Source organism: Ammospiza nelsoni, chromosome 23 (assembly GCF_027579445.1).
Source record: "Ammospiza nelsoni isolate bAmmNel1 chromosome 23, bAmmNel1.pri, whole genome shotgun sequence".
Lineage (NCBI taxonomy): Eukaryota > Metazoa > Chordata > Aves > Passeriformes > Passerellidae > Ammospiza > Ammospiza nelsoni.
Window position 1 is genome coordinate 6,505,588 of NC_080655.1, and position 26,076 is coordinate 6,531,663.

The 26,076-nt window shown below is 46.4% G+C and overlaps 1 protein-coding gene across 4 annotated transcripts in view; it reads right to left on the reverse strand.

Moving 5' to 3' along the window:
* PPP1R12B (protein phosphatase 1 regulatory subunit 12B) overlaps window positions 1–26,076 on the reverse strand; it is a 137,283-nt gene that overhangs the window by 78,652 nt on the left and 32,555 nt on the right. For all 4 annotated transcript variants that reach the window (XM_059487755.1, XM_059487754.1, XM_059487752.1 and 1 more), the window contains exons 2-9: window positions 23,603–23,733; window positions 22,222–22,340; window positions 18,946–19,105; window positions 14,314–14,458; window positions 11,349–11,423; window positions 8,616–8,695; window positions 7,907–8,046; window positions 2,863–2,966 (exon numbers count right to left, since the gene is read on the reverse strand). In XM_059487755.1, coding sequence (XP_059343738.1) covers window positions 2,863–2,966; window positions 7,907–8,046; window positions 8,616–8,695; window positions 11,349–11,423; window positions 14,314–14,458; window positions 18,946–19,105; window positions 22,222–22,340; window positions 23,603–23,733 — 954 coding nt within the window. The remainder of the gene's footprint in view (window positions 1–2,862; window positions 2,967–7,906; window positions 8,047–8,615; window positions 8,696–11,348; window positions 11,424–14,313; window positions 14,459–18,945; window positions 19,106–22,221; window positions 22,341–23,602; window positions 23,734–26,076) is intronic.

Genomic DNA, 26,076 nt, shown 5'->3' on the forward strand with positions numbered 1-26,076 from the left:
AACAGACAAGTTTCCACTTGGGAAATCCCAGCTGACATGGAAATGTAACTCCCAGCAGGATCAGAGCTGCACTGGGACAGAGAGTAAGGGAGTAGAGCACCTCCATCCTCAGAGACATTTCAATACTCAGCTGAGCTCAGATAGGACAAAGCAACATGACAAGAGCTTAATCCTGCTTTGAGCAGGACGTTGGATTTCAGCCTCACTAAGGCCCCTTCCATGGGCAGGTAAATGCACAGCACAGAATGGGCTTTGTGCTTTTTGTTACATGAGGCACTTGTGACCTGCCTGTATTAGTCCTTAAATGTACAACTGCTTCAATGTACAACTGCTTCAATGTACAACTGCTTCCATGTACAACTGCTTCAATGTAGAACTGCTTCAATGTAGAACTGCTTCCATGCACAACTGCTTCCATGCACAACTGCCCCAATGTGCAACTGCCTCAATGTGCAACTTCAACGTACAACTGCTTCAATGTACAACTGCTTCAGTGCACAACTGCTTCAATGTAACTGCTTCAATATACAACTGCTTCAATGTAGAACTGCTTCAATGCACAACTGCTTCAATGCACAACTGCTTCCATGCACAACTGCTTCCATGCACAACTGCTTCCATGCACAACTGCCTCAATGCACAACTGCCTCAATGCTCAACTGCCTCAATGCTCAACTGCTTCACTGTAAAACTGCTTCAATATACAACTGCTTCCATGTACAACTGCCTCAATTTACAACTGCTTCCATGCACAACTGCTTCAATGCACAACTATAGCTACAGTGATCAAGTCTTACAAAAGGCTGCACACTGCCATTCAAGAATGAAGCCTGAGCATCACAAGAGACACTTGTGCAGGGCTAAGCACCAACTTGTACAGGAATAAAGCAAATAAATTATTAGGAATTTTTGGCAAAGTACAGAATACAAACCACACAACCACTGTGGCTGTGTTACTGCAGGGTACAATCACACCTTTGGTACCACACACAGCTCAGGTCCAGCAATCAGCAGCAGTTGACAAGAAGGGAAGAGTTCAGGGAAAGGCAGCAAGAATGAGTAGGGCAAGAGAGGTTGTGCATGAGGAGATATTCAGTATTTCAGCAGTCTCCAGGCTGAGATATGACCAAGGGACATGAAACCCTCAGTGGAACACAGAAGGGTGAGTAAGGAACAATTTGTTCCTTGGTCCTCCCCATAAAGGAATGAGGGACAGCAAACAAACCCAATGTGTGGTTGGTTAATGGGACAGGGAGCTTTGTAGAGTTTTGAACTAAGCTGAAGGACTGGACATTAGAGGATCCCAATTAAAAAGTGAGTGCTTAAAGGAAAAGTCCAACAGGGGCTACTGAAGACCAAAAATACACCAGGTTCAGTGAGTCCCTGAAATGCCAACTGCTGGACTGTGGGAGGGAATTCCTACAAGACTGCTCTCCAGTAGCTTCTGATGGCCACTGTTGGGCAGGACAGTGGGCAGACAAGGCTTTTGATCAAAGCTGATCTAAGCATTATTACACCATATTCTATCTGACACTATTCAGAATAAATGGAGCTACTGGAGAGCTCTGCCCTCAGACTCACTGTCTGAAGACTGCCAAGCTGAAATTATCCCTCCAGTATTTGAGCAATGTTTTCAGCTCATGTCATTTCAATGCAGATGCAAAGGGTTAATCTGTACTCCACCATTTCCAGCACTGCCAGTCTACTGAGCTACACAGCTCTAACATTTTCATGTAGTTTTGATGCTTTCCTCAGAGAATGCTCAAAACCACAGCAAAAGCTGCCATCTGTAAATTCTGAACAACACAGGAACAGCACATACTAGTTACTCCCCTCATAGAGGGCAACACTATCTAAAGCCCAGTCTGTCAAAGAGAACTACAGAAAAAACAAACAGGTGAGAGAAGGTAAAGAAGCTGATCTTAAGTCACTGAGGTCAAATCAATAATTCCTCCACTCACAGGTCAGCTCCTACATCCTAACACCCTTATTCTGTGTTCAACAGCTCAAAGGAGTGTGAGACCAAACCTCTGCAGCTGGGAAAAGGTTAACTGAAGTACTCACACTTCCCAGCATCCTTCTCCCTCTAACAGTTCCCCTGCTAAGCCAGCCTGAGCTGAACAATGCCCAGAGGAGCTCTGTTTCATTTGATCTTGGTTATGCTCTGTTACATGTGAAAAGTAAAAAACTGTGACTAAGCAAGAAACACTTTCCCCTGACAAGCACCAAGAGCTTCAGCCCTGGGCCAGGTTTCTGTGTTGTTTTCTCCACAGTCTGGTGCAAAAAGAAAGCAACAGCACACAACAGGAGTCCTGTGCAGAGCAGAGTCTCCTGGTGCCATCTAGCTGAGTGATCTGAGAGCTGGAGGGTTCAATCACACAAGATTTCAGTGACCACTTCACCTTTCAAAGCTTTCATAGCCCAGCTGGCCAGCCACATGCAAACCACCCTCTGCTTGCTGGGCAGTAACAGCACACCACTGACTCAGCTGGCTTTGGCAAGTCAGAGGCACTTTAAATGATGGTGCTGAACTCACCACAGGCACACAGGCAGAAATCAGCTCTGGTGACAGATCTGCTGAGAAGACATTGGCACCAGCCCCCTGAGAACTGAGCACACAGAACATGTGCTCTAGGCTGGCTTTCTTCACCACAATTGCCTTTGGAGGTCAGAGATTCAAGAGGAACCATATTGTCCCTACACTGCTGTTAACACACATCTTTATCAGAATTTCATACTACCAGGCTTTTCTAAATTCAAGTCTTTAAGTGCTCTGAAGACTGGTTTCAGAGCATCCACCTCCCAGTAACACCTCCTGCTTCTGAGCACTCCTGGGGTCCCCAGGGATCCACATTCACTTACTCTTCTGGCAGATGCAGTGAAGGAGTTGGGCTCAGGTGCTGGCTCAGGGATGCTGGGCCTGGATTCCCGGCTCGAGTGGTTGGCAAAGGGCTCTTCCTTCCTCTCTACAATTTTAAACAAGAAGAGAAACCAAATGTTTCAGTATTGCACTTCTGAGGCCCTTCCTTACACAGAGTGTGGTCTGCACTCCAGTTCAGGGCTGTGTGACCTCCCTGGATCACAGATGTCAGTGCCCTCTGCACTGGCAGTGCCAGGGCTTTCTGCAAGGAGCTTCCATTCCTAAACAACAGCATGGACACGTTTGCCAGGCAAAGCTTTTGTACTTTATCCTCACAGACAAGCAAAATCTTTGCAGAAAGCTCCATAAAGAGGACACATAGGTTTTTGTTTTTCACAATTTTGTTTCCTGTATGGGAATTTCTTCCCTGGTAAATCTTGGGATGAAAAGGGGCACATGCTGTTCCTCCTTCCTGTACACAAGTGTGGTACAGCCCACAGCCCTGAGTGCCCAGTGCTGGGTTTCACTGCACAGTTCTCTGCATTTGCTTGTGCTGCTGGGCAGAATTTCTGATCTTCTGCAGCAAAATCCATTTTCTACAGGAAGTCAGGATTGCTGCCCAACAAAAAGCCTTACTTGGGCTCCAAGCAAGCTAAGCAACCCTTGTCCAAGCTCACAGCTGGCTCCCTGCTTGTTAGATAAGAGCAGCTGTCCAGTATCACGTTTATTTTTTGTATCTATGCACATTCTTGACAAAAGAACATTCAGCAGACATTACCAGGGGGAGAGTAAGCAGAAAGTGTGACTCAGGCAGCAGGTTCACTTGACAGGAGAGCACAGGCTGGAGACAGACTATTCATCATAAACCCAGGCACATGGAACCTGCCTGAGAAATGATGTACCCACACTCACCAATCAAAGCTTTCCTTATAGCTATGAGTGCTCACACAGTCATGGCTTGGAAAAAATAAAGCAATTTTAAGCATAAGCATCCCAACAGTCCTAGCAATAACCTATGTGCAGGGAATAAAAAATCTGCTGTTCCATATTTGGAGTTGTTTGGGATGGAGCATCTGGAGGATGGCACCTTGGAGTGTCAAGATCAATCTTTCTGTAACAAATATTCTCAGTACGAGAAAAATAAGGATTCAAAGGAGACAAAAAACCAGAAAAGAGCAAGGCAAAAGAAACATTTTAAAATAGCAGGAAGTTATCAGGATTGACAGAGCCTGAACTAAAGAGACAATGACAGAATAAGGAATCTCCTGAGTTGAAAATGACCCACAAGGACCATCCAGCCCAACCCCTGCCCTGCACAGACCCCCCCAACAATCCCACCCTGGGCATCCCTGGCAGCGCTGCCCAAACACTCCTGGAGCTCTGGCAGCCTCGGGGCTGTGCCCATTCCCTGGGGAGCCTGGGCAGTGCCAGCACCCTCTGGGGGAAGAACATTTCCCTTTCTCCAGCCTGACCCTCCCCTGGCCCAGCTCCAGCTGCTCCTGTGGGTCTGCAGAAGAATGGATTCCCAGCCACTTTCCCTCTCTGTGAAGCAGAAATGTCAGTTCTGGAGCAGAGCTTTCACCCAGCCTCCCTCACTCCTCCCTGCAGGCCCTGCCTGCCACCCGGGCATCCAAGAGCATGGAAATGCCCATTTTGTGCCAGCTGCTCTCTGCTGTGACTGAGGCTGTACCACAGAGCACTGCAGGCAGGGAGGGTGGCAGCAGCTCCCCAGGCTGGGCTGGATGGGCACTGGAAGCCTGCTCTGCAGTTCACAGCACACAGCTTTTAAGGTCAAGCCTAATTAGAAGGGCACAGGCTAAAGTGGTAATGACAGCTTGGGAAGGACTAACTGTGAGCAATGTGACTGGGACATCGTGGGACATCTTCTGTCACTGCAGAAAGGGACAAGCAGAGGGACTCTGTGCTGGCAGGGCTGGCTTTGGGCAGGATCCCACATTTTATTCTACCAAAATTTCAGTCATAAACATTATGAATTCCAGACAAGAAAAACTGGAGAGGATTAGTTCAATCTCCTCAAAACAAATTTGTAAGAGTAAAAATTTAGGTTTCTAATTCCTTTTCTGTAAGGGTTTTTGGATAAGGGTTTTTGCTTGATTGCTTTCTAAACAAAACAACATTAAAAGCTTCCTTGACCTGCTTTAATTCCCAATAATTACATATTGTAATAGTTCCCAGCACAGATAATCACCACAGAATTTTACACTGATCTTTCTCTTTTTTACAAGAGTTCAATGCCAAATTAATTGTCTTCAAAATGAATAAAGTGACATGAATGCTCTTAGCTTCCTTTGTCTGAAGAACAAAAATTTCTTACAGATTATAAGAAACATACTACTCTGAAACCCTCCAACAATTTCACTGCTTCCCTCATCCAATTTCTTCCTCTCACTCTGCAAATTCAACAAATTAATTGCAACCTGAGACTCTTCAAAACACACCTCAAAATAAACTTGTGTGTTACACTGCCAGCTTCTACATGTCCTGCTATATGCTCAGCTACCAAAGGGGTTGGGATTTTTACGTTTAAAAAGACCACTAGGAATTTTTTTTTCATCTGGACTTTGAACACTTCAGAACAACAGCCATAATCTATGTGTCCAGAACTGCTCAGAATGATAAAGGTATGGGAATATTACAGAAAAAGAAGAGGAATAAAGGAATAATAATCATGTGTTCATACCCCTGCCTCCTGTAGAATACAAGCATGTAAAATGCTGACCAAATAAACACAGAACCACAGAATCCCAGACTGGTTTGAACCAAAAGGAACCTTAAAGCCCATCTCATTCCACCCACTGCCATGGCAGGGACACTTTCATCTATCCCAAGCTGCTCCAGCCTGGCCTTGGCCACCTCCTGGGATCCAGGGGCAGCCACAGCTTCTCTGGGCACCCTGTGCCAGGGCCTGCCCACCCTCACAGGGAGGAATTTTTTCCTATTATCCTATCCAAACCTACTCTCTGTCAGTCTGAAGCCATTCCCCTTTGTCCTGTCACGCCAGGCCCTTGTCAGCAGTCTCTCTTCATCTTCCTTGCAGGCTCCCTTCAGGTCCTGGGAGGTCACAATGAGGTCACCCCAAACTCCTCTTCTCCAGGCTGAGGAATGCCAATTCTCCCAGCATTTCCTCCCAGCAGAGCTGCTCCATCCCTCTGATCCCCCTGGTCCCTCCTCTGGGCTCTCTCCAGCAGCTCCAGCTCCTTCCTGTGCTGGGCCCCAGGGCTGGGGCAGCTCTGCAGGTGGGGCCTCACCTGAGCAGGGCACAGGGGCAGAATCCCCCCTGCCCTGCTGCCCCCTGGGGGATCAGCCCAGGAATATCACTGTCTGTCTTTGAAATCAGTAATACTGTGACATTTGTTATTTTTAGTACCAAAATGAAAAATCCTACTTCTCTTTGGAGGCTCCTACAATGTGGGCTGATGCTGTAACCTTCCAGAATCTTGCTTTAAAAAGAGCAACAAGCATGTGACCCTACACTCACACCTGCAGCAAGTGAGAGCTCTGTCTCCATCCAGCTGAGCAACTCCACACTCATTTTAGCAGAGATTTCAGGAGTTTATAAGGTGAGGTTTCAATTTCTCAAAGGACCCAATAATCTTCCCAGGAAAGGAGAGCACAGGTAACAAAGCCTGCAGCTGAATCACTACTGAATCCTTGTTGTCTCCCATTTCTATTAGCTTCAGTGGTTTAACATATACTCCTATAATGTGATTTGCTCAGTGAATTACTGCAATAAAAAGACCTGTTCTGGCTTTAAACAAAATTTAATGCTGAGTGCTGTAGACCTTTCCTTGCTGAAGGATCTTAGGCTGCTCCTGACTCAGTTAAACCCCACACAGCTCCAGGTCTTAGAGGTGTGCAAACATCTGAGTTGTTTTGGTCAAACTGCCACCATGTTTACAAGGATTACAAATAATGACACCTAGCTAGACAGATATAATTTATATTTATATAACTATGTATATAATCAGGGTAAACCCCTGATTTATGGGGAAAATATATGTGACCTGTGCTGCATGTCTCTTTCTACCCCAGACATGTCCACTAGACTTGCTTGATTTAAAAGCCCCAGGACCATTTCCCTGTGTTCCTGCCATGCCCATGAGCTGGGGCAGCAGAGCCCAGCCAGGATTTCCCACTCTCACACCCTGCCCCAACAGCATTCACTGATAAATAACACAGTGAGAATTTCACTGGCACAAAGCACAACAAAACTTTAAACTACACTTCTCCTCAGGACCTATTTCTTTGTATATTGGATATAGACCAAGTGAGTTGATGTTAAAAGTAGTTTAACCTTTAAACACATCATAGTCCAAGATCCATCTGTGTTTGAAAAATATTAAGTACAAATAAGTCTTGCCTTACTGTACAATTAAGTATCTGTATTTAAATTTTCTGTGCTGCACATAAACACTTTTGAAATTAATTAAGGTAGCCACAGAAATTATGGAAAAGGAATGAGAGTAAGATGCCAGCAATATACTGTAATGTAAATGCTACTGTGACTCTGTGTACTTAATCCTTATTTTCCACTATCTTTTGCAATTATTATTCATTACAGCCTAGAAAACAGAAGTTCCTCACCTCTATAATCAGTCAGAACAGTTTCAGTCCTTCATTTCAGACTGATCCAAACACAACAGGCTATTGCCTCCCTACACCTTCACCTGCTTCCCTACCCTCCTGAAGGATTCCTCTTGAACTGGGCCAACAAGAAAAACATCCTGTTTGAGAACAAGCTATGGACAATGTGTTATTTTCAATACATGTGAGCTGAAAGTATGAATTAAAACAGGATCTGAAGGATTTTTAAAAAATAATTATGCTGACCTGTGAGTCAGCATTTGAATCAGCTTTTTTAGCACAGTAGCTCCAGGTTTCTCCAAATTCTGTGCATATACACCAGAAGTAAAACTTTCAGCATGTCCTTAACAACTAATTATATAATTAGTTAACAATAACAACACCATTAATAATGGTAATAGCTAGGCTAGTTATTAAATCCAAGGCTGTACTAAGTCTTACCTGACTCCTTTTCAGCATCTGACTCTGAAACTTCATCTTCAGCTTCTTCCTCTTCAGAACTAGAACTGCTTGAGTCCTTGTTCTCTTCCTCGGTTTCCATGGACTTCAACGTGTCTTCCTCATAAAGAATCTTCTCTTTGCTGCAAAATAGGAAATTTTTAGGACTAGGCAAGCAAGTTGTACTTCTCAGGAAGACACAGACATTATTTACTACATACAGAACAAGCAAAGGATAAAATCCATCTACAGACTGAACACTCCAGCACTTCCATCATGGCCAATTTGCCACGGATTCCACTGCCAGTCTGACATTTTCTAATTCTGCAAGCATTTTTCCATCCACAAAATTGTGATCTCTCCTTTTCTAGTGCCACACAACACAGCAGTTGGGCTGTTGGGCTTTGTGCAACAAAAAGGTGCAGTTCTCAGCCCAAAGATCTGATTGATCCTCAGCCAGAGGAGGAGCTGGAGAACCAAACACCAGCTCAAGCCCTTGATCCACCACTCACTGGGTATGTTAAGACACAACACAAACTGCATTTGACACAACTAAAACTGTACTTGAGAGTGCTCAGATTAAAAAAAATGCATGAACTAAAGAGCAGTGAATTGTTTTTGACCCAGCTGAGGCCAGCTGCCTGTGAGAGCTGAAGCTGCTCATCCATTACTCTCTGGGCAGTTTCTTTTCAACTAAGAAGGAGAGACTTACTTGGTGAAGAGTCTGTTTTGAGGCTTGCCATTCATGTCAGCTTCAATCAGCTTATTCCTTGTCTCCTTCTCACTTCGCAGCTGTTCACAGTCCAGGGAGATGGGAGAGAGAGAATGAGGACAGACATTAACCAGCCCTGGCAGCAGAACCCAGTGAGCACCAGCACAAGGTCAGCCAGCCTTGTTACACCAACCACTGCAGATTGGTGTGAGATGCCACTGGGACAGCAGCACATCTGCAGTGGCACTGTGAGCCTTGGGCACAGCACCCAGCATGTCCTTGGAATGCAGCTGCCATTTACCAAAAACTTTAAAGATTTTATTAGCAGCTGCCCCTGCATGACCAGGGATGAACCTTGAGTGCTGCCCAGAGAGGCTGTGGGCTCCCCCATCCCTGGAAGGCTCCAAAGCAGGTTGGATGGGGCTTGGAGCAACCTGGGATAGTGGGAGGTGTCCCTGTCCGTGGCAGGGGTTGGAGTGGGATGAGCTTTAAGGTTGCTTCCAGCCCAAACCATTCTGGGATTCTACTGGAGGTCTGTCCATGTGTGTGTGCCCATGAAATCAGAATAGATTCAGCTAAAAATCTGCTGCCTTTGTGGCTGTTATTGACTTGCTGTCAGAGGAAAGCATTCCAGTCTGCCCTGTACAGGCAACCAGGGAACTCCTGTGAGGATGGGTCACTTCTTAAATCTCTCAAATGCATAAAGTGATTGCATGGGAATAACTGGGATCACACAGAAATGGAAAGATTTTGTCTAGAGAGCAACAATATTAATTTTACCACCATCAGTGGACAAAAGAGTACCCAAAAATTGTTTTAGTACCTTCCAGAAGCACAGAAAGAGCTGAAGCAGAAGTAGGGATGGCAGTTAGGGGCTCAATTTAAGGCTGACTCTGCTGTGTCATGGCTCACCAGGTTATTCTTTTTCCTTTGACAGCAGTTGACACCAGGCAAAGGAAGTAAAAGCACTGTAAATTCTCAATCATAGAATCCCAGAATTATTTGGGTTGGAAGGAACCTTAGAGGTCATTCAGCCCCAGCCCCTGCTATGGCAGGGACACCTTCCACTATCCCAGTGGCTCCAAGTGCCATCCAGCCTGGCCTTGGGCACTGCCAGGGATCATGGGGCAGCCACAGCTGCTCCGGGCACCCTGGGAAGTGGGAAAAGCTGCATGGATTCCAGGGAAGAGCAAAAATCTGTGCTACAACGTTGTTAAACTGACCCAACTGCTGGAGCACAGCAAAGGGAAGTGCAGGAAACAGCCTGCTCCATTCACAGATAATTCAGTAACTGGGGAAAAAAATCCAAACCCAAACCAAATTAATTGCTTCCAGCATACAAAAATGCCCCCTGCTTTCCAATAATGGCAGCAGATCTTTCAGCAAGGGTGGTACAGTGCTCTGCCTTTGACTGAGAAACATATCTGGTTTGAAAGCCATTTTGGAAGTGAAATAACATCATGGAACTGCCTGTTTTATCCTTAACAAATATAAGTTTTCTGGTTTTAAGTGATAGAACATGATAAACACATGATAAACTGGCTTTTCCACTAAAAAAACATATCTACTAAAAAAAAGGTGTAATAAAATCTGGATTCTTCTGCTCAGCTCTACATTGACTGAATAAATGGAGAAGGCCTTTATATAGTGCTTCTATATAGAGAACAGGGGGTTGTAGCCCCTTCAAAGCAGCCCTAAAAATGGATGAGCAGTCACCCAAAAAATTCTTCTTTTTCTTTATTTTAAGAAGTGCAGTTATCTGCAAAATCCTGGGTAGTGAGAGAGAGGAGAATCCAAAACACAACCCTGATAGTATTTATCAACACCTCATTTAGGGAGAAGCTGATTAATTTTTAAGAGGTTCCTGTGAATACTAAGGCTGCAATTTGAGGATGGCAGCAGCTGTGTTGTGATCAGAGTTGGAGTTCTAACCACGCACACTGTCAGTTCCTGAAAATCCCTTCCTGGGTTTATCAGCAGTGCTCCCATTCTGTCTCTTTCTGAACCCAATGTTTTAAGTGATACTTACAGATTTTTAATTCTTTTTGAAAGAAGGTTAGCTTGTGTTTTGGAAGCACCCAAATGAGATAATTGAGTAGATCAGATGAAATAGGAAAAAATTCAATCCAAACTTTCTGGCTTGACAACTGCCCTTACTTTGAACAAGATATATTTTGCTTTCCTTTTTTAATGTCAACTTTTGGCTTATAATCCCTTCCACTGCATTATGAAATGGCAATTTATTATCATTTTGAAACCACCCATTTTTTCAGTCCAGAATTCCCTGAAGTTTATAATTTCTTCTTCCTCAATCCAAAGTCTCCCTACTGAAAGAGAGAGGCAGACATGGTAACAGATCCCTTTCTAAACACCGACAGTGTATTTCCCTGGATGCTAACACAAAGCTGACTTGGGTAATCACTCATTGGGAACAGAGCTCTTTGATGCTAGAGAGCCTGCCAGCCAACAAAGCAGTGCAGGGTAACAACAGTTACAAAGATGAACACAAAATCCTTACCAGTTCCCATAATTCTGCATGCCATCACACTACTGACCTCCTTGCTGCTGTTATCTAGATTTCTAGCTATTAAAAATGTTGCTGTGATTAAAGATTGCAAATGAGTAACTAAAGAAAATAGCTAGGCCTCAGCTTCCTGCATCTGTTGGCACCATATGTCCTGGAGAACACCTGGGTGTGAAAAGGTAATTGGAAAAAGATCTCCAGAAACTCACCACAGTCTGTTTCTTCTGCAACATTTCTAAATGCTCCACAAGTCCCTCATCAGCAACGTCAAAGGGTGTCTGGCCCTGGTGCAAAGACAGAACACAAGAGGATGTCTGAGATGGCACAGTGGGAATATTCCAGAAAGTCCCATTTCCCAGAGCATATGCTCCACATCCTCCCTCCCCAAGTGGTGAGAGACACTGTTTCACTCCAGAGCAAGGAAACCCATGTGATAACAGTGATCATGGAATCACAGAACCATTTTGGCTGGAAAACACCTCAAGGATGTTGGAATCCATAAGGTTAGAGGATTTTTAAGAAATGGTTAAAAGAAGTATGTAGGCCTCAGACTGAAGTTTTGTTAGCATTGCAAATACAGCAGAAAAGTTTCCCATGCAAGCAGAAAAGTTACCCAAGCAGTAGACGTGACAAACAACAATAGGTCTCTGTGGAATTGGCTTTAGGATGGCAACAAGGTTATTTAATGTATATCTTTAGAGGTTAGCATGAATAGAACTTTGTTCTTTGTCTCTTATGAACTAGTCTTTGTTTTAACTATCATTGCGTGTGCTTTGTGGGATTGGATAGAATGCTTGTCAATATGTGTTTTCTGTGTCTGATTGGCTGAATTCTAGTCTGAGATGATTTTATGTATTGCTGTATGAGCCCTGTTGGGAGAGACATTTTTTGGTGTGGATCAGGGAACTGTCATGTCTCCATTTTTGTATTTTGAGACTGATGTGCTGGAAATAAAAGCAAAAATCTCTTCACTGGTCTGGTTACAATGTTATCCATATTTGGATATTTTGCTGCGGCCTAGTGGGTTCCTTTTTTAAGACGTGGGTTCCCGACACAATTGGACTTATACTTACCCCGTCCCCCGCAAAGGATCATGTTTATGTTCAGTGAGCAGCTTTTCCCAGGGCAGTGCAGCTCCCTGGCTGCTGCTGCTCAAGTCCAACAGCCAGGACTATGCTTGAGTTTCCAAGTTTCTAAAAAGGACACTCTTGCATTGAGAGGGAATGTGATCAACCTCTCCTTGCGCTGGATCTCAGGAAAGGTTCTTCCCCCAGAGGGTGCTGGCACTGCCCAGGCTCCCCAGGGAATGGGCACAGCCCCGAGGCTGCCAGAGCTCCAGGAGTGTTTGGGCAGCGCTGCCAGGGATGCCCAGGGTGGGACTTGGGGGTGTCTGTGCAGGGCAGGGCCTGGACTGGATGGTCCTGGTGGGTCCCTTCCAGCGTTACTTTATCATCATGTATTTAAACATTCAGAAAGGCTGCCAGCAAGGAAAAAAATTTGGGATCCATTTCCACATCCATTTATCAACTAAAACAGACCAGAAAAAATACTCTAGTGCACAAACCAAGCAATTGGTTATATTTTCACCAAACTAAAACTCTAAATGCCATTAATAACCTGAAGCCCAATGGCTACAGGTCAAAAAATAAAAGGTAGCCTTGTCCATCTGACCCAACAAGGAGACAATTCTGGGCTGGAAGGAGCAGGTAACACAATAAATGCACCTGTGGCTGTTTCAATTATGGCATGATACAAGACCCCATACACATCCTGAACACTGAACAGGAAAAGCACCTGATGGCATTTAAACAGAAAAGATTCCCCACATTTTGGGTGCCAAAGAGCTCACCAGGCTGAAAGAGCTCCTCATGGGGCATTTGAGTTGCAGCAGTTCCAGCACAGCTGGATGCACTTGAACACACAGGGCCCTCTCCTATCACCTCCTCCTGCCTTCACCCCCTGGTGCTCCTCCAGCACATTCAGCCTTCCCTCCTGCCCAGAGGCAGCCACAGCACACCTGGCCCGGTGGGAGCAGCTCACAGACCAGTGTGCACATCCCAGCAGGGATGGGAACAACAAGAGCAGCCCTGGACAAACTCTTGAAAGTCCAAGGGCTCTTCAAGGAAAAACCTGCAACTGTTAGAAAGGAAATGGTTTTGTTCCTTTTCTTCCGTCCTATTTTTCTTCGCTCATGTCTCACAAATCTTCAATTTCCTTTTTTATGACCAATACATAGAAGAAGGAGGATCTAAAACTGCCAGTTTCTCCTGGGTTCACTTGTTTTCAGTGCCTTATACTTTAATATTAGTATATTATTTGCACTCCAAGACTGTTTCTTTGCTGCTGTTTGATTTCTCAGGGTTACATGAACTCAGGATGGCACAGATCAGCTCCTATCCCTTCCTACAAGCTCAGTGCTAAAGTTCAATCAGGTCACATCTCCCATAATATTTGAAATCTTTTCTGTCTTCTCCCAGTAAAGATTCTTCATGTACTGATGTATTTAAATTATCCACTGCACAGGCAAGGAGGACTGCAATGACTTTGTCATGTACATGCATCATGATGTTGGATCTCTTATGAGACCCCAGCTGGATTTGTGTGTCCAGCTCTGGAGCTCCCATCTCAGGATAGACATGGACCTGCTGGACAGGATTGAGAGGGGCTCCCTAAACTGACCACAGGGCTGGAGCCCCCCTGCTCTGGAGCCAGCCTGGAAGAGCTGGGGATGTTCACCTGGAGAGGAGAAGGCTCCAGGGAGAGCTCAGAGCCCCTTCCAGTGCCTAAAGGGGCTCCAGGAGAGATGGACAGGGACTGGGGATAAGGGCCTGGAGGGACAGGACACAGGGAATGGCTCCCACTGCCAGAGGGCAGGGTTAGATGGGATATTGGGAAGGAGATTTTGGCTGTGAGGGTGGTGAGGCCCTGGCAGAGGTTGCCCAGAGAAAATGGGGCTGCTCATTCCCTGCAGGTGTCCAAGGCCAGGCTGCACAGGGCTTGGAACAACCTGGGACAGTGGAAGGTGTCCCTGTCCGTGGCAGGGGTGGGATGAGATGAGCTTTAAGGTTTTTCTGAATACAAACCAGTCTGGGGTTCTATGATTCCATGATCAAGCAGAAGGCATCAGTCACTCTCAATGTGGCTCTAGAATACCTGCATTAGTTGTGTACTGACCAGCTTGTTCCTGATGTCCATGTCACACAGAGCCTCAGCCAGGATGGAACATGCTTCCTTCACTCCCCAGTGAGCAGCAGCGTGGAGTGGGGTCCAGCCATCATTGTCCTGAACGTTCAGATTAAACCCAGCCTGGATCAGGAGCCTGAGGAAAGCAGCAGCATTGATCTCTGCCCCTCAGGAATGACTTCCTGACAGAGCACTTTCCCCTGCTAGGCACCAAGTGGGCAGCCTGGCTCCATAACAGCCAGGAGCTTCTGGACTTGTTTATTAACCAAAGCAACCTCCCACTTGATGTGCTCAAAACTGTGATGGAAATGAACAAAAAGTGACTTCAATGTAAAACCTGCTGGAACATGCCAAACTGATAAGGTTCCCTTTCAGCATGTCCTGAACTGGGAGAACACCTTGGCTTCTCATCTGGCACTGGTGACCCACCCTGAACTCCTGCTCCAGCAGAGGAGAGAGTCTGGAGTGGCTCAGCTGCATCCCTGTGCCAGGAGAGGACAAGGGGGAACTGGAGAGGGACAGGTGGGAACTGGAGAGGACATGGGGGAACTGGAGAGGGACATGTGGGAACTGGAGAGGGACATAGGAACTGGAGAGGGACACAGGGGAACTGGAGAGGACATGGGGGAACTGGAGAGGACATGTGGGAACTGGAGAGGGACAAGGGGGAACTGGAGAGGGACATGGGAGAACTGGAGAGGGACATGGGGGAACTGGAGAGGGACAAGGGGGAACTGGAGAGGGACATGGGGGAACTGGAGAGGACATGGGGGAACTGGAGCTCCAGCTTGGTTCTCTGAGAACACAAGGCCACAGTGGGGGGTGGTCCTCAAGGAGACCAACAGGACTGCAGGGAAGCACCAGGGACAGTGACAGAGGTAAAACGTGTATGGTAAACAACCCTCATTTGGATTAAACAACCCAAATCCATTTTTTCAGAGTAGCCCTTGGACAGTTCAAGCAAATCTTCCACAAGTGAACTTGCCTGGGATCTCCTTCCCTTACCCTCACTGCTGTGCCCCTTCCAGCCTCCCTTCCCCATCAGAGGAGAACACTGGTGTTTCACAGCACCTGGAGCTTGAATATTTAACACCAAAACAAACACAAAAGGTTTGAGGTAGTCTGGAGCTCCAGAGCCATGTGCACAATGGTGTGGCAGTAACCAGGCAAGAGCTCTGAGCAGCTCCGGTATCAAAACTATTATCCAAATTGCTGAAATAGTGAATAACATCCCAGGGGAATCCTGCAAGTCTGGTCAAACTGCTCCTGAAAATTTCCATTGTGGGAAATTCCCCCATGCAGAGCCACCATTGCACAGCATGAGGGAAATCCAGCAGGACCCCAACATGGCACCAATGCTTGGAAACTCCTGCAGCTTTACACCAAAGTGCTACTGTGCTAAATAAAACACAGTCACAGCAGAGCAGCTGTGGGCTTCTCTGTGAAAGAAATTGTAAATTAGGTGCTGAGTTTCTGTTGATTTTCCAGCTGGCAGAAAGGAGAAACAAAGCTGCTAAGAGACTCAAGGTCACAGACAAATTCCATGCCTCATTTAGAGTTAGCTGGCTCCTGGCTGTCAGCCCCCTTGGTTTAAGTCACTGAAGCTCGGGATTTGAACTTCAGCACAGCCACCACATACACAAGAGTGAAACAATGGCAGCTTGCTGTGATATGTGTTTATCATTACCCCAATTAATGCCAAGGAGAGACTGTACAGAGCTAAGTCATCCTGCACACACTGAACTTCATCAAGGAGCACTGGATACACAATCCTCCCCTGACAGGTGATGGGACCAACACCTCCAACTCAAGAGATACCACATTTCTATTCACATGAGCTGTGTTAGATTCCTGTTCTTGGGCACAGTACAGGTACAGACAGCTCATCACTCAATTATAAGTTCTAATGACTGAATACAAATCAGAAACATGAAGTACAGTAAAATGCTTGGGCTTGATATGAAACAGCTCTTTGACATCAAGTCATGTCACTTAAAATTATGAAACTTAGGATCAAGATAGATGAACACTTCCAGAATGGATTTTAACACAGGCAATAGAGTAAGCTTGTGTGCTGGTTACACAGCCTGGCTTTTGGTAGCAGGCAGGTCACAGAGGTGGCTTCTGTGAGAAGCTGCTGGAAGCTTCTACCATGTCTGGCAGAGCCAATCCCTGATGGCTCTGAAGATGGACAGGCTGCTGGCCAAGGCTGGGCCAGTTAGAGAGGCTGGTGACACCCCTGTGACAACAGATTTAAGAAGGAAATCAAAACAAAGTGGGCATGCACAGTTTTTCTTCTTGTCAGAGAAGAGGAGGTGAGAATATGTGAGGGAAACAACATGGAGACACCAAGAAGAATGAGGGGAAGAGGTGCTCCAGGCACCAGAGCCAAGATTCCTCTGCAGGCTGTGGTGAAGCAGCTGTGCTCTGCAACTCATGGGGACCCACAGGGATGCAGAGATCCACCCACAGCCTGTGGGGATCCATGGGGGATGCAGAGATCCACCCACAGCCTGTGGGGATCCATGGGGGATGCAGAGATCCACCCACAGTCCCTGGGGATCCACGGGTCATGCAGAGATCCACCTACAGTCTCTGGGGATCCATGGGGGATGCAGAGATTCCCCACAGCCCCTGGGGATCCATGGGGATGCAGAGATCCATGGGGATGCAGAGATCCACCCACAGTCCCTGGGGATCCATGGGGGATGCAGAGATCCACCTACAGTCTCTGGGGATCCATGGGGGATGCAGAGATCCACCCAAAGCCCACAGGGATCCACGGGGGATGCAGAGATCTACCCAAAGCCTGTGGTGATCCATGGGGATGCAGAGATCCCCCCACAGCCTGTGGCGACCCACAGGGATGCAGAGATCCACCCACAGCCCCTGGGGATCCACGGGGGATGCAGAGATCTACCCAAAGCCCTGGGGGATGCAGAGATCCACAGGGATGCAGAGATCCACCCTCAGCCACCTCCCAGGGGAGGTGCTCACACTGCAGTGGGTGGATGCCTGGAGGAAGCTGTGATCCAGAGACAGACCCAGTGGAGAGAGGGGGCTCTGTTTCCAGGCTGGAGCAGCCTGTCCTTGGAGGACTGCACCCTGTGGGAAGAGAGACCCAGGCTGCAGCAGTTTTGGGAGGACTGTTTGCCCATGGGAGGGACTCACATTGCAGCAGTTTTGGGAGGACTGTGAGCCTGTGGGGGGAATTCACATTGCAGCAGTTTTGGGAGGTCTGCTGCTTGTGAGAGTGAAGCCACACTGGAAAGTTCACAGAGAACCCAGGGTCTCACAGGGGAAGGATACCTCTCCCAGAGCAGCAAAGAAAATCTCAGTGATGAACTGACCAAACCCCCACACCCTGTATCCCTGTGCTGTCAGTGGGAAGGAGGGAGGGGCTGGAGTTAAAAGGTGTTTTAGAGGCTTATTTTACTTCTCATTATTCTCCTCTGATTCTGTTAGTAATAAATTCACTTTGCAACTTTAAGCTGAGCCTGTTTTGCCCTTGCAGGGTTTTCTCCAGTCCTTATCTCACCTCATGCACACTTTGGTAATTTTTTTCTCTCCTCTGCCCAGCTGTGGAAGGGGAGGGTGAGTGAGTGAGTGAGTGAGTGAGTGAGTGAGTGAGTGAGTGAGTGAGTGAGTGAGTGAGTGAGTGAGTGAGTCCTACTATGACACTTTGGAAAGACCATTTACAAGAGCATGTAGTAACAACACAAAGATGAACAGATTCACATGAAGAGAGGGCAGGATTAGATTAGATATGAGGTAAAAATTCCTCCCTGTGAGGATGGGCAGGCCCTGGCACAGATTGCCCAGAGCAGCTGTGGCTGCCCCATCCCTGGAAGTGTCCAAGGCCAGGCTGGACAGGGCTTGGAGCAACCTGGGACAGATGAAGGTGTCCCTGCCCATGGCAGGGAGTGGGACAAGATGAGTTTTAAGGTTCCTCCCAACCCAGTCTGGGATTCCATGAGCTCTATGTTCATGGGCAGCTCCAGCCACAAATAAAGAGCAGAGAAGAAAGCTTTATTGGTGGAAAGCCTAATTTGACATTACCTGTAACAATATTAATGTTTTTTTATCAGGAAACGCTACACTGGGCAGGTTTATGGTCATAATAATCTTGTTAGTGCCAGAACAGCAGAGCTGTGAGGTGCTGGAATCCCTCTGTCACTGCAGGAGCAGTAACATGAAGGGGCAGAGGACAGTGAGACAGGGGTGGACACTGCATTTTCCCACAAGACTGGTCATGTTTGTGACTCTCATGCAGTATGTGTTGTCACTTTGTATGTCAACATTATACTTTTATCCCCTACTGCTGTTTAACTTGCTAGTCCTGAAACTGTAATAGTGAAAATCAGATCTTGTGATTAGAAAAATTAGAGACCTCCTAATTTATGCCTCATTCTCCAAAAAGCTTTCATTACTCTAAAAAGGCCTGGAGGTATGAAAGGGAATCCTCCAGTCCCTGTGTATTTCTGGGTGAACCACTGTGGCTGTACACATAACCCCACAGAGAAACAGCAACCTGGAAATCTCAGTATGGAATAAATTTCTCTGAATGTAAAGCAAGATGTCTTCAGCCTTAATTTCATGCATCAGCCCTGGAGGAGCTCCTACCTCATGACTTCAGAATATCCCTTGGCTGCAGCAACATGCAGAGCTGTGGCTCCTGTACGGGGCTGCTTCACATCCTCGATCCTGCCGCTGTTCAGCCACTGCCGGGCGTCCTGCAGCATCTGCTGCTCCTCCTCCTTCCTGCACAGCTCCAGGTCCACACCTAGGGGGTGAAGCACAGAACAAAAACCAACAAGAGATGAAAGTCTGAAGTACTTGTTACACTTAACCTATGCTTCATTTGCTATAAAATATTGGTAAACTATTTCTGATCTTCCACAAAACAATCAGCAAAAGCCTCTTCTGTGTCGTTGACAGAGACTTCAAAAACTGCCCGAGTTAAAAATTTTGAAAGCTGGGCCAGTGGTTGCAACCCAGTCCAATTAGCTAAAAGCTCAGGTGTGCATTAAGGGTGTCCCAGACTGAAATAACAAAGTCATGAACAACAGTTTAACTGACTCAATTGACCTGGTAACATCTACAGAGAAGGTCTGAGGACCCTCAGGTGTCTCCTGCAAGAGCTCAATGATGCCAGCTCTGTGCTCACTCCATATTCAGGACACTGCATGTGACAAACACAGGAACCTGCACTGCTCCAGAGGCATTCCTGATAGGCATGCTGAGAGAAGGGCTGAGTTATTCCACTGAGCAGCACACCCCCAGATTCTGACAAAACACAATTTGAAATAATTTTGGCATTAGAAGGCCAGAAGAAGTCTATGCTGATGGCCTAAGTGACTGCTTAGGGGCAGGTGGAGGTGTGGGGAGGCAGGAGGATGATGTGGAGAGGGAGGTGTCTGGCTGACACACTCATTAAACCAATGAGAGGAAAAACCAACTTTGACTTGTTTTCCTAAGCAATGAGATCATAGAAGGACAACGTATCAATCACAAGTATTGATACCAATCCAAACAAGATTAATCAGAGTAGAACTCTCCACTCAGGAAAACATACAAATTAGAAGATGACAAATCTCAAAAATCAAGAAGGGTCCTGAAGTGCAAGTGTTCCTATGGATTAATACTTTTAGTATAAGAATGACATAATTGCTAATTAAATTATGGGGCATTAGGTTTAAAACAGAACCAAGGAAAACATTTAACTCAGAGTGAGGCCCTGTGAGACCCACTGTTGCAGGATTTTGCAAAGATCAGAAATAAACTGGCTTCAGACCAAGGACTAGACAAGTTTGTAGCTGTTACACACAATTCCTGAACATGCTGGAGTTCCCAAGAAGGGCTACACGAGCTCAGGAAACAGAAAGCCATGGGGCACTCACAAATACACAGAAAGCCAGTTTGGCTCAGGAATTTCTGGAGGCACAGTGGCTGGAGGCTGGGAGGGCAATTGTACACACTTGAGCTGTTGTTACAGTCTGCAGCAGGCATCTGCTCACAGCCCCTGCTGAGGACAGGCTGCAGAGCTGGACAGATGCTTATTTAAAGTTCAACCCCATTTCCTCCAGCAATATGATCCTTTAAACTGTGAGATGGGAATCTTCATCTGGAGACAGATGGTTGTTTCAGGGTATCTTAGCAGGATGCCACTAATGTGGTGAGGCAATGCAAGCAGAATCCCAAAAAGTGTCAGACAAAAGACCTGCAGGTAAGGCAGAACCACTGCCTCAATGTCCTGTAAGGTTTCAACCTCATTATTGTCATTTAAGGAACCTGAAGGTACACAAGTCCACAGAACCTGGTGAGATGCACCCAAGGAAGCTGGTAGAGGAAGTATCTAAGTCACTCCTGTATTTGAAAAGTTGTAGCAGTCTGGTGAACTTCTCATGGACTGGAAAATGGAAAACATAACCCCCATTTTTAAACAGGGACAAGAGAAAGACCTGGGGCACTACAGGCCAATTGGCCTCTCCTCTGTGCACAGCAAGACCATGGAGCGGACCCTCCTGGAAACTGTTAAGGCCCATGGAAAATAAGGAGGTGACAGCCAGCCTGGCTTCTCTGAGGGCAAGCTGTGCCTTTGGTGGCCCAGGAACATTAACAGGGGTGACAAAGCACCAAGGGACTGATTCCTGCCTAACTATACCTTAAAAAACAAAGTGACCACCATGTGTCAAAATATATCCGATAGAGGGACTGGATTCAATCCAGCATGTAAGCAACCCCCTCAAACCTGAAGGAATAAAATAATCCAGAGCAGAGTCTGTGGGGCTCTGTAGCCCCAACACACACTCCAAGGAGAGTAACTTCAAAGCCAGATGAACCAGCTCAGACATGAATGCAGCTGAGCTTTGCCTATGTCCAAGGATAGAAGCTCCAGGAATTCCTTGGGTTCCTTTTCCAACATTGTTGATGAAATTCATAGACATGATTTAAACTTCTCAGACACACATGCAGACGTTCAACCACTCCCAAATGAATTCCATGAGTATGAAGAAAATTTTAGCCTAATAAAGCAATTCTTTATTTTAACATCAGTCCCAAACTAGTCTTCAGCCAGGGATGTTTGTGGAGGGACAGCCTGGAGAGCAGCCCCTCAGCGAGGCACACCTGCTGAGAAAGGGGATATGGCAGAAGAAAACTAGGGAAAGATCAGGATAAAGCATGTCATTCCAGGCCTGGAATATTCATTTCCTGGTTCCTGCCTTTGGCAGTCCCATAAATCTTGTGGAGGAATTTTGGATAGCTGACCAAGAATTGGGAGGGTGCTGGACCCAGCTAATCTGGGTCCCTGCACCTGCAAGGACACTGTAGCCTTGAGCATAGCTGGATTACAATAACAAAGTGCTGCAGCTGAGACAAAGACGTGAGAATAAGTAAATGTAAAATATAAAGAATGAAGAAGTTAGAGAGGAGCTGATAATTATAGTATAACCAATAGATTGCTTAGCTTACAGAATATGTATGAGCTTATAACTTGTTGTCAATAAATGTCTGATGCTCTCTTCAAAAAACAAAGCTTGCTGATTCTCATATTGAGCGTCTGAGTCTTCCATCACCACAACAAATCTCACCTCAATTTTATCAAGCCTTAGTGAAACAAGACCTTTCATTGGTATCAGAGGTCAGAATTAAATCTCACTTTAAAAGTAACTAGATCTGATGAATCAGATTTCAGGACTGTGGTGCTCTGAAGAAGGCCAAGGACAGAGACCACAAACCTCCTGTATCTGCTCCACTGTCCTGACAGCAAAGCAAAATTTGCCTGCTGCTTCCTGGGCCAGATCTCAGATCTCTTCACCAACAGACAGCAAGGCAGCAGAATTCTCACACAGAAACTCTTAGGGGTGCCAGCTCTCACCATTCAAGCCCCTCCTTTACCTTGTTTCTTGACTTGCTCCAGGAGCAGGTCCTTCATGGCCGCCTCCTCCGCGATGTCGGACGGGACCTCCCCCTCGCTGTTCACAGCAGCCACGTTGGCCCCGTGGCTGATCAGGTACCTGCAGCAAGGACAGCCTGATAATCTTTTTTTTTTTTTTTTTTTTTTTTTTTTTTTTTTTTTTTTAAGAAAAGGAAATTTTACTAATTTTTTAAAAAGTCTCATGAAGTATCACCAATTTTTAAATTTTTCCTCTCATAACTTTACAACAACAGACATCTTCTTTGGCTTGCACATCTTTTAATCAGTAGAATTCTGAGAAGTAAAAGAAGTATCTGTTTAAGCACACAAATATAGGAGGGTGAGGTTGCCTGGTTTTATAATTTATTTTCAATTAATTTAAGAAATACTTATCTTAATTCAAATTTTGGAAACTTTCTGGTAGCTGTGGTGGACTAAATATATAAGCATGGCATGACTGGTAAGGAATAAAGGGTTGGTGCTCAGCCTGGAGAGAAGGAGGCTCAGGGGGGATCTTCTGGCTCTGCACAACTCCTGACAGGAGGGTGCAGCCAGGTAGGGGCTGGTCTCTCCAATAGGGAACAGGAACAGGACAAGAGGAAATGACCTCAAGCTGCAACAGGGAAGGTTCAGGTTGGAGATTAGGGGAATTTTCTTTTCAGAAATAGTGGTCAGGCCCTGGCACAGCTGCCCAGGGCAGTTGTGGAATCACTATCCCTGGAAGTGCTCAAAAAAGGAGTGGATGTGGCACTTGAGGTTTAGTGGTGGATGTACTGGTGGTGCTGGATTGACAGCTGAACTTGAAAGTCCCCACTTAACCACAGCAGTGCTCACACCAGTCTGTCTGTGGTAAGGAAATGCACTCACAGAATCCCAGCCTGGTTTGTGTCAGAAGGGACCTTAAAGCCCATCCAGTCCCACCCCTGCCATGGCAGGGACCCTTCACTATCCCAGGTTGCTCCAAGCCCTGTCCAACCTGGCCTTGGGCACTGCCAGGGATCCAGGGGCAGCCACAGCTGCTCTGGGCTCTGTGCCAGGGCCTGCCCACCCTCACAGGGAGCAGCTCCTTAACTACACATCCCTGTGGCAGCTGTCCCATTTTCCTTTCTGCTTGGCACTTTAGCTAAAGTATCCAATGAATCATGAGACAGTCTAATGGCAACAGAAAAAGGCAACCAGTTGAAGGCTTCACCTTCATCCTCAGAAGTTCAGAATTCAACATCAAGAGAAAAGCACTTCTTTTAGCATTGCTTTCCAAAGCATTGAACAAGGCTTAGAGTATTCATCACCTGTGTACCTGCTCTGAATGGAAAGGCACAGGGAAGTGTTATAAATACCCAGAGCAGCCCCAGACTCACTCACTCGGCTATGTTCAGGTAGCCACACGATGCCACTGCGTGAAGAGGGGTCCAGCCCTCGTTGTCTTGCTGGTTCACATTGGCTCCATTTTCCACCAGGAACTTCACCATGTCCAGGTTCTCATCAATACAGGCCTGAGGGAGGATGGGAGGGGATGTCCAGGGGGCAGAAGAATTGAAGGGAAAAGAAAGAGAGAAAAAAAAATTGTGTTGGTGTTAAATCTAATGTACAACCCTCACCGGCAGCAATATCTGGGTTGAAATTCCTCTGCTGTGAGCAATCACACCTTAAAGCTCAAGATAAATTCAATCTGTCAATGAAAACCAATTAATTTCAGAACTTTGAAAAATTAACTGTAACCCAGAGTTCCCAGATGGACAACCTCTGAATTTGCTCCAACTTCCCTTTTCACCAGAGATCTCCTTCCACTCTCCCTCACAATGGGGACACTGACATGATGGATCTGTGGTAGTTTTAGGTACAGCATCAAATCCCTCTAAGCAAGGCAAGCTGTGCATTTACTTGATTATACTGGTCCTCAAAATGTCAGTGAATAAGAGTTGTAGCAGTGAACACAATGAGGCCTCACTAGGGCCAGGGATGAGAAGGGAAAGCAGCAGCTCCAGGAGCCAGACTAAAGCAGCTCAGTTACAGAGGTAATCATCGCAAAAACAGAGTTCTAGAGAACTTAATAACTTCTTTATTCAGCAGTACCTCTTTGTTTTCCTGAGTCTGACACAGGAAACTTTCCCTGCTTGTTCTACAGCCCCATGAGCTGCTGAAGAGAATGACAGCCCTTGATTAGCTGCTGTAGTTATTCCTGAGCCTGCATTTACAGAGAGCTCCCTGCTTTGAAGCTGCCAGAAGAAAACCTAGCTTGATTTTCAAGTCTCAGCACTGCTGTTGGGTGGAATTCCTCCTTCCTCAAATTCCTGTCTCCAGCACATTCTGCGTTACATTTACAGTTCACTGGAAGCTGCTATTCAAGGATGAGCTGGCAACTTCATACACACATCCCAATGTGTGTGCCTCTGCTGGGAGCACAGGGCATGACCAGGACTGCTTTTTACCACATGTCCATCCCCAGGCAGAAACACAGCTCCTCATCACTACAGAGGGAAACAGCTTGTCCAGGATTCCTCCAGAATCCCAATCCTTTTGCACAGTTTGATGTGGCACACCTATTGTTTACAGCAGGCAGGTGACTCTCAGATGATCCATCTCAAATAAGCACCACTGACTATCCATCCATTCCTGTCCCAGCAAGGGGAAAAAAATGAGGAAATCCTCTCAAACCAATATCCACACACCCCAAAAATAAACAATCCTGATTTATCCACACATTCTTCTGTGCTGCATTGCTCAAGTCAAAGGAGAGGCATGTCCTGGACCAGGACAGCCAGCTTTTGTTATTTTTACTGCAAAGAGAGTTGGGCTGGATGATCCTTGTGGAGCTTTTCTGACTCAGGACACTCAGGATTCTCAGTGCAAATCCCACACTCCCACTTAGGACACAATCACTCCTCCATCTGCTTGGCCCACAAGCAGCCATGCACAAGCCCAGCTTTGAAACCCCCAAGGTAGCACATTGCAGATAACTAACTCCCAGTGCAGGTACTTGGCAGACATGGCACAGCTCAGGGAACATCCACAGCACTGGGAAAGGATGCCCCAGGAGCAGGCTCACGTCCCAGCTGAGCCTGTGCTGAAGCATCAGTGTGTTTCCTGGCCCTGCTTTAGAGTGGTTTACCTGAACCTTGGCCAGAAAAGCACAAGCAGAAATCTAGAAGTCATTTACTTCAGGGGCTGCTCCTAACCCAGAATGGCTGATCCCAGTCTGGACTGGCTCCATTCCCCCTGCTCAGTCCACCTCTGATCTCCCACCCTCAGGCCCAAAACAGTTTTGTCCTGTATACCCTGCTCTGAGAGGCTTCTCTTAGATGATTTCAAGAAGTAAAACTAGGAAAAAAACCAAACCAACCCAACACAAACAAAAATCTTGGGGACTGAAGAGCATCACCATAAGGTTGGAAGAGCCCCAGATCCAAGCACGATGGGGCAGAACATGGTTACATCTTAGCAATGTGGATGCAAACCAGGTTTTACCACCAGCCTCAGGAGCAAGGGTTTGGTCTTCTTTTAGTTTATCTGGTCTGACCCCCTGTTCAAAGCATGGCTAAATCTTGTTAGACCACACAACTCAGGGCCTGCTTCAGTTCAGTGTGCTGGGATGAACACTCCCTATCCCTGTGCTTCACCAGCCCCTCTGTGGGTAATTCTTCTCACAATCTAATCAGGATTTTCCTTGCAACTTATTCCTTTTGCTTCAGCAACACAGATGCAGCCTCCAAGTCTCAGTCTGTCTGTGGTAAGGAAATGTACTCACAGAATCCCAGCCTGGCTTGTGTCAGAAGGGACCTTAAAGCCCATCCAGTGCCACCCCTGCCATGGGCAGGGACACCTTCACTGTCCCAGGT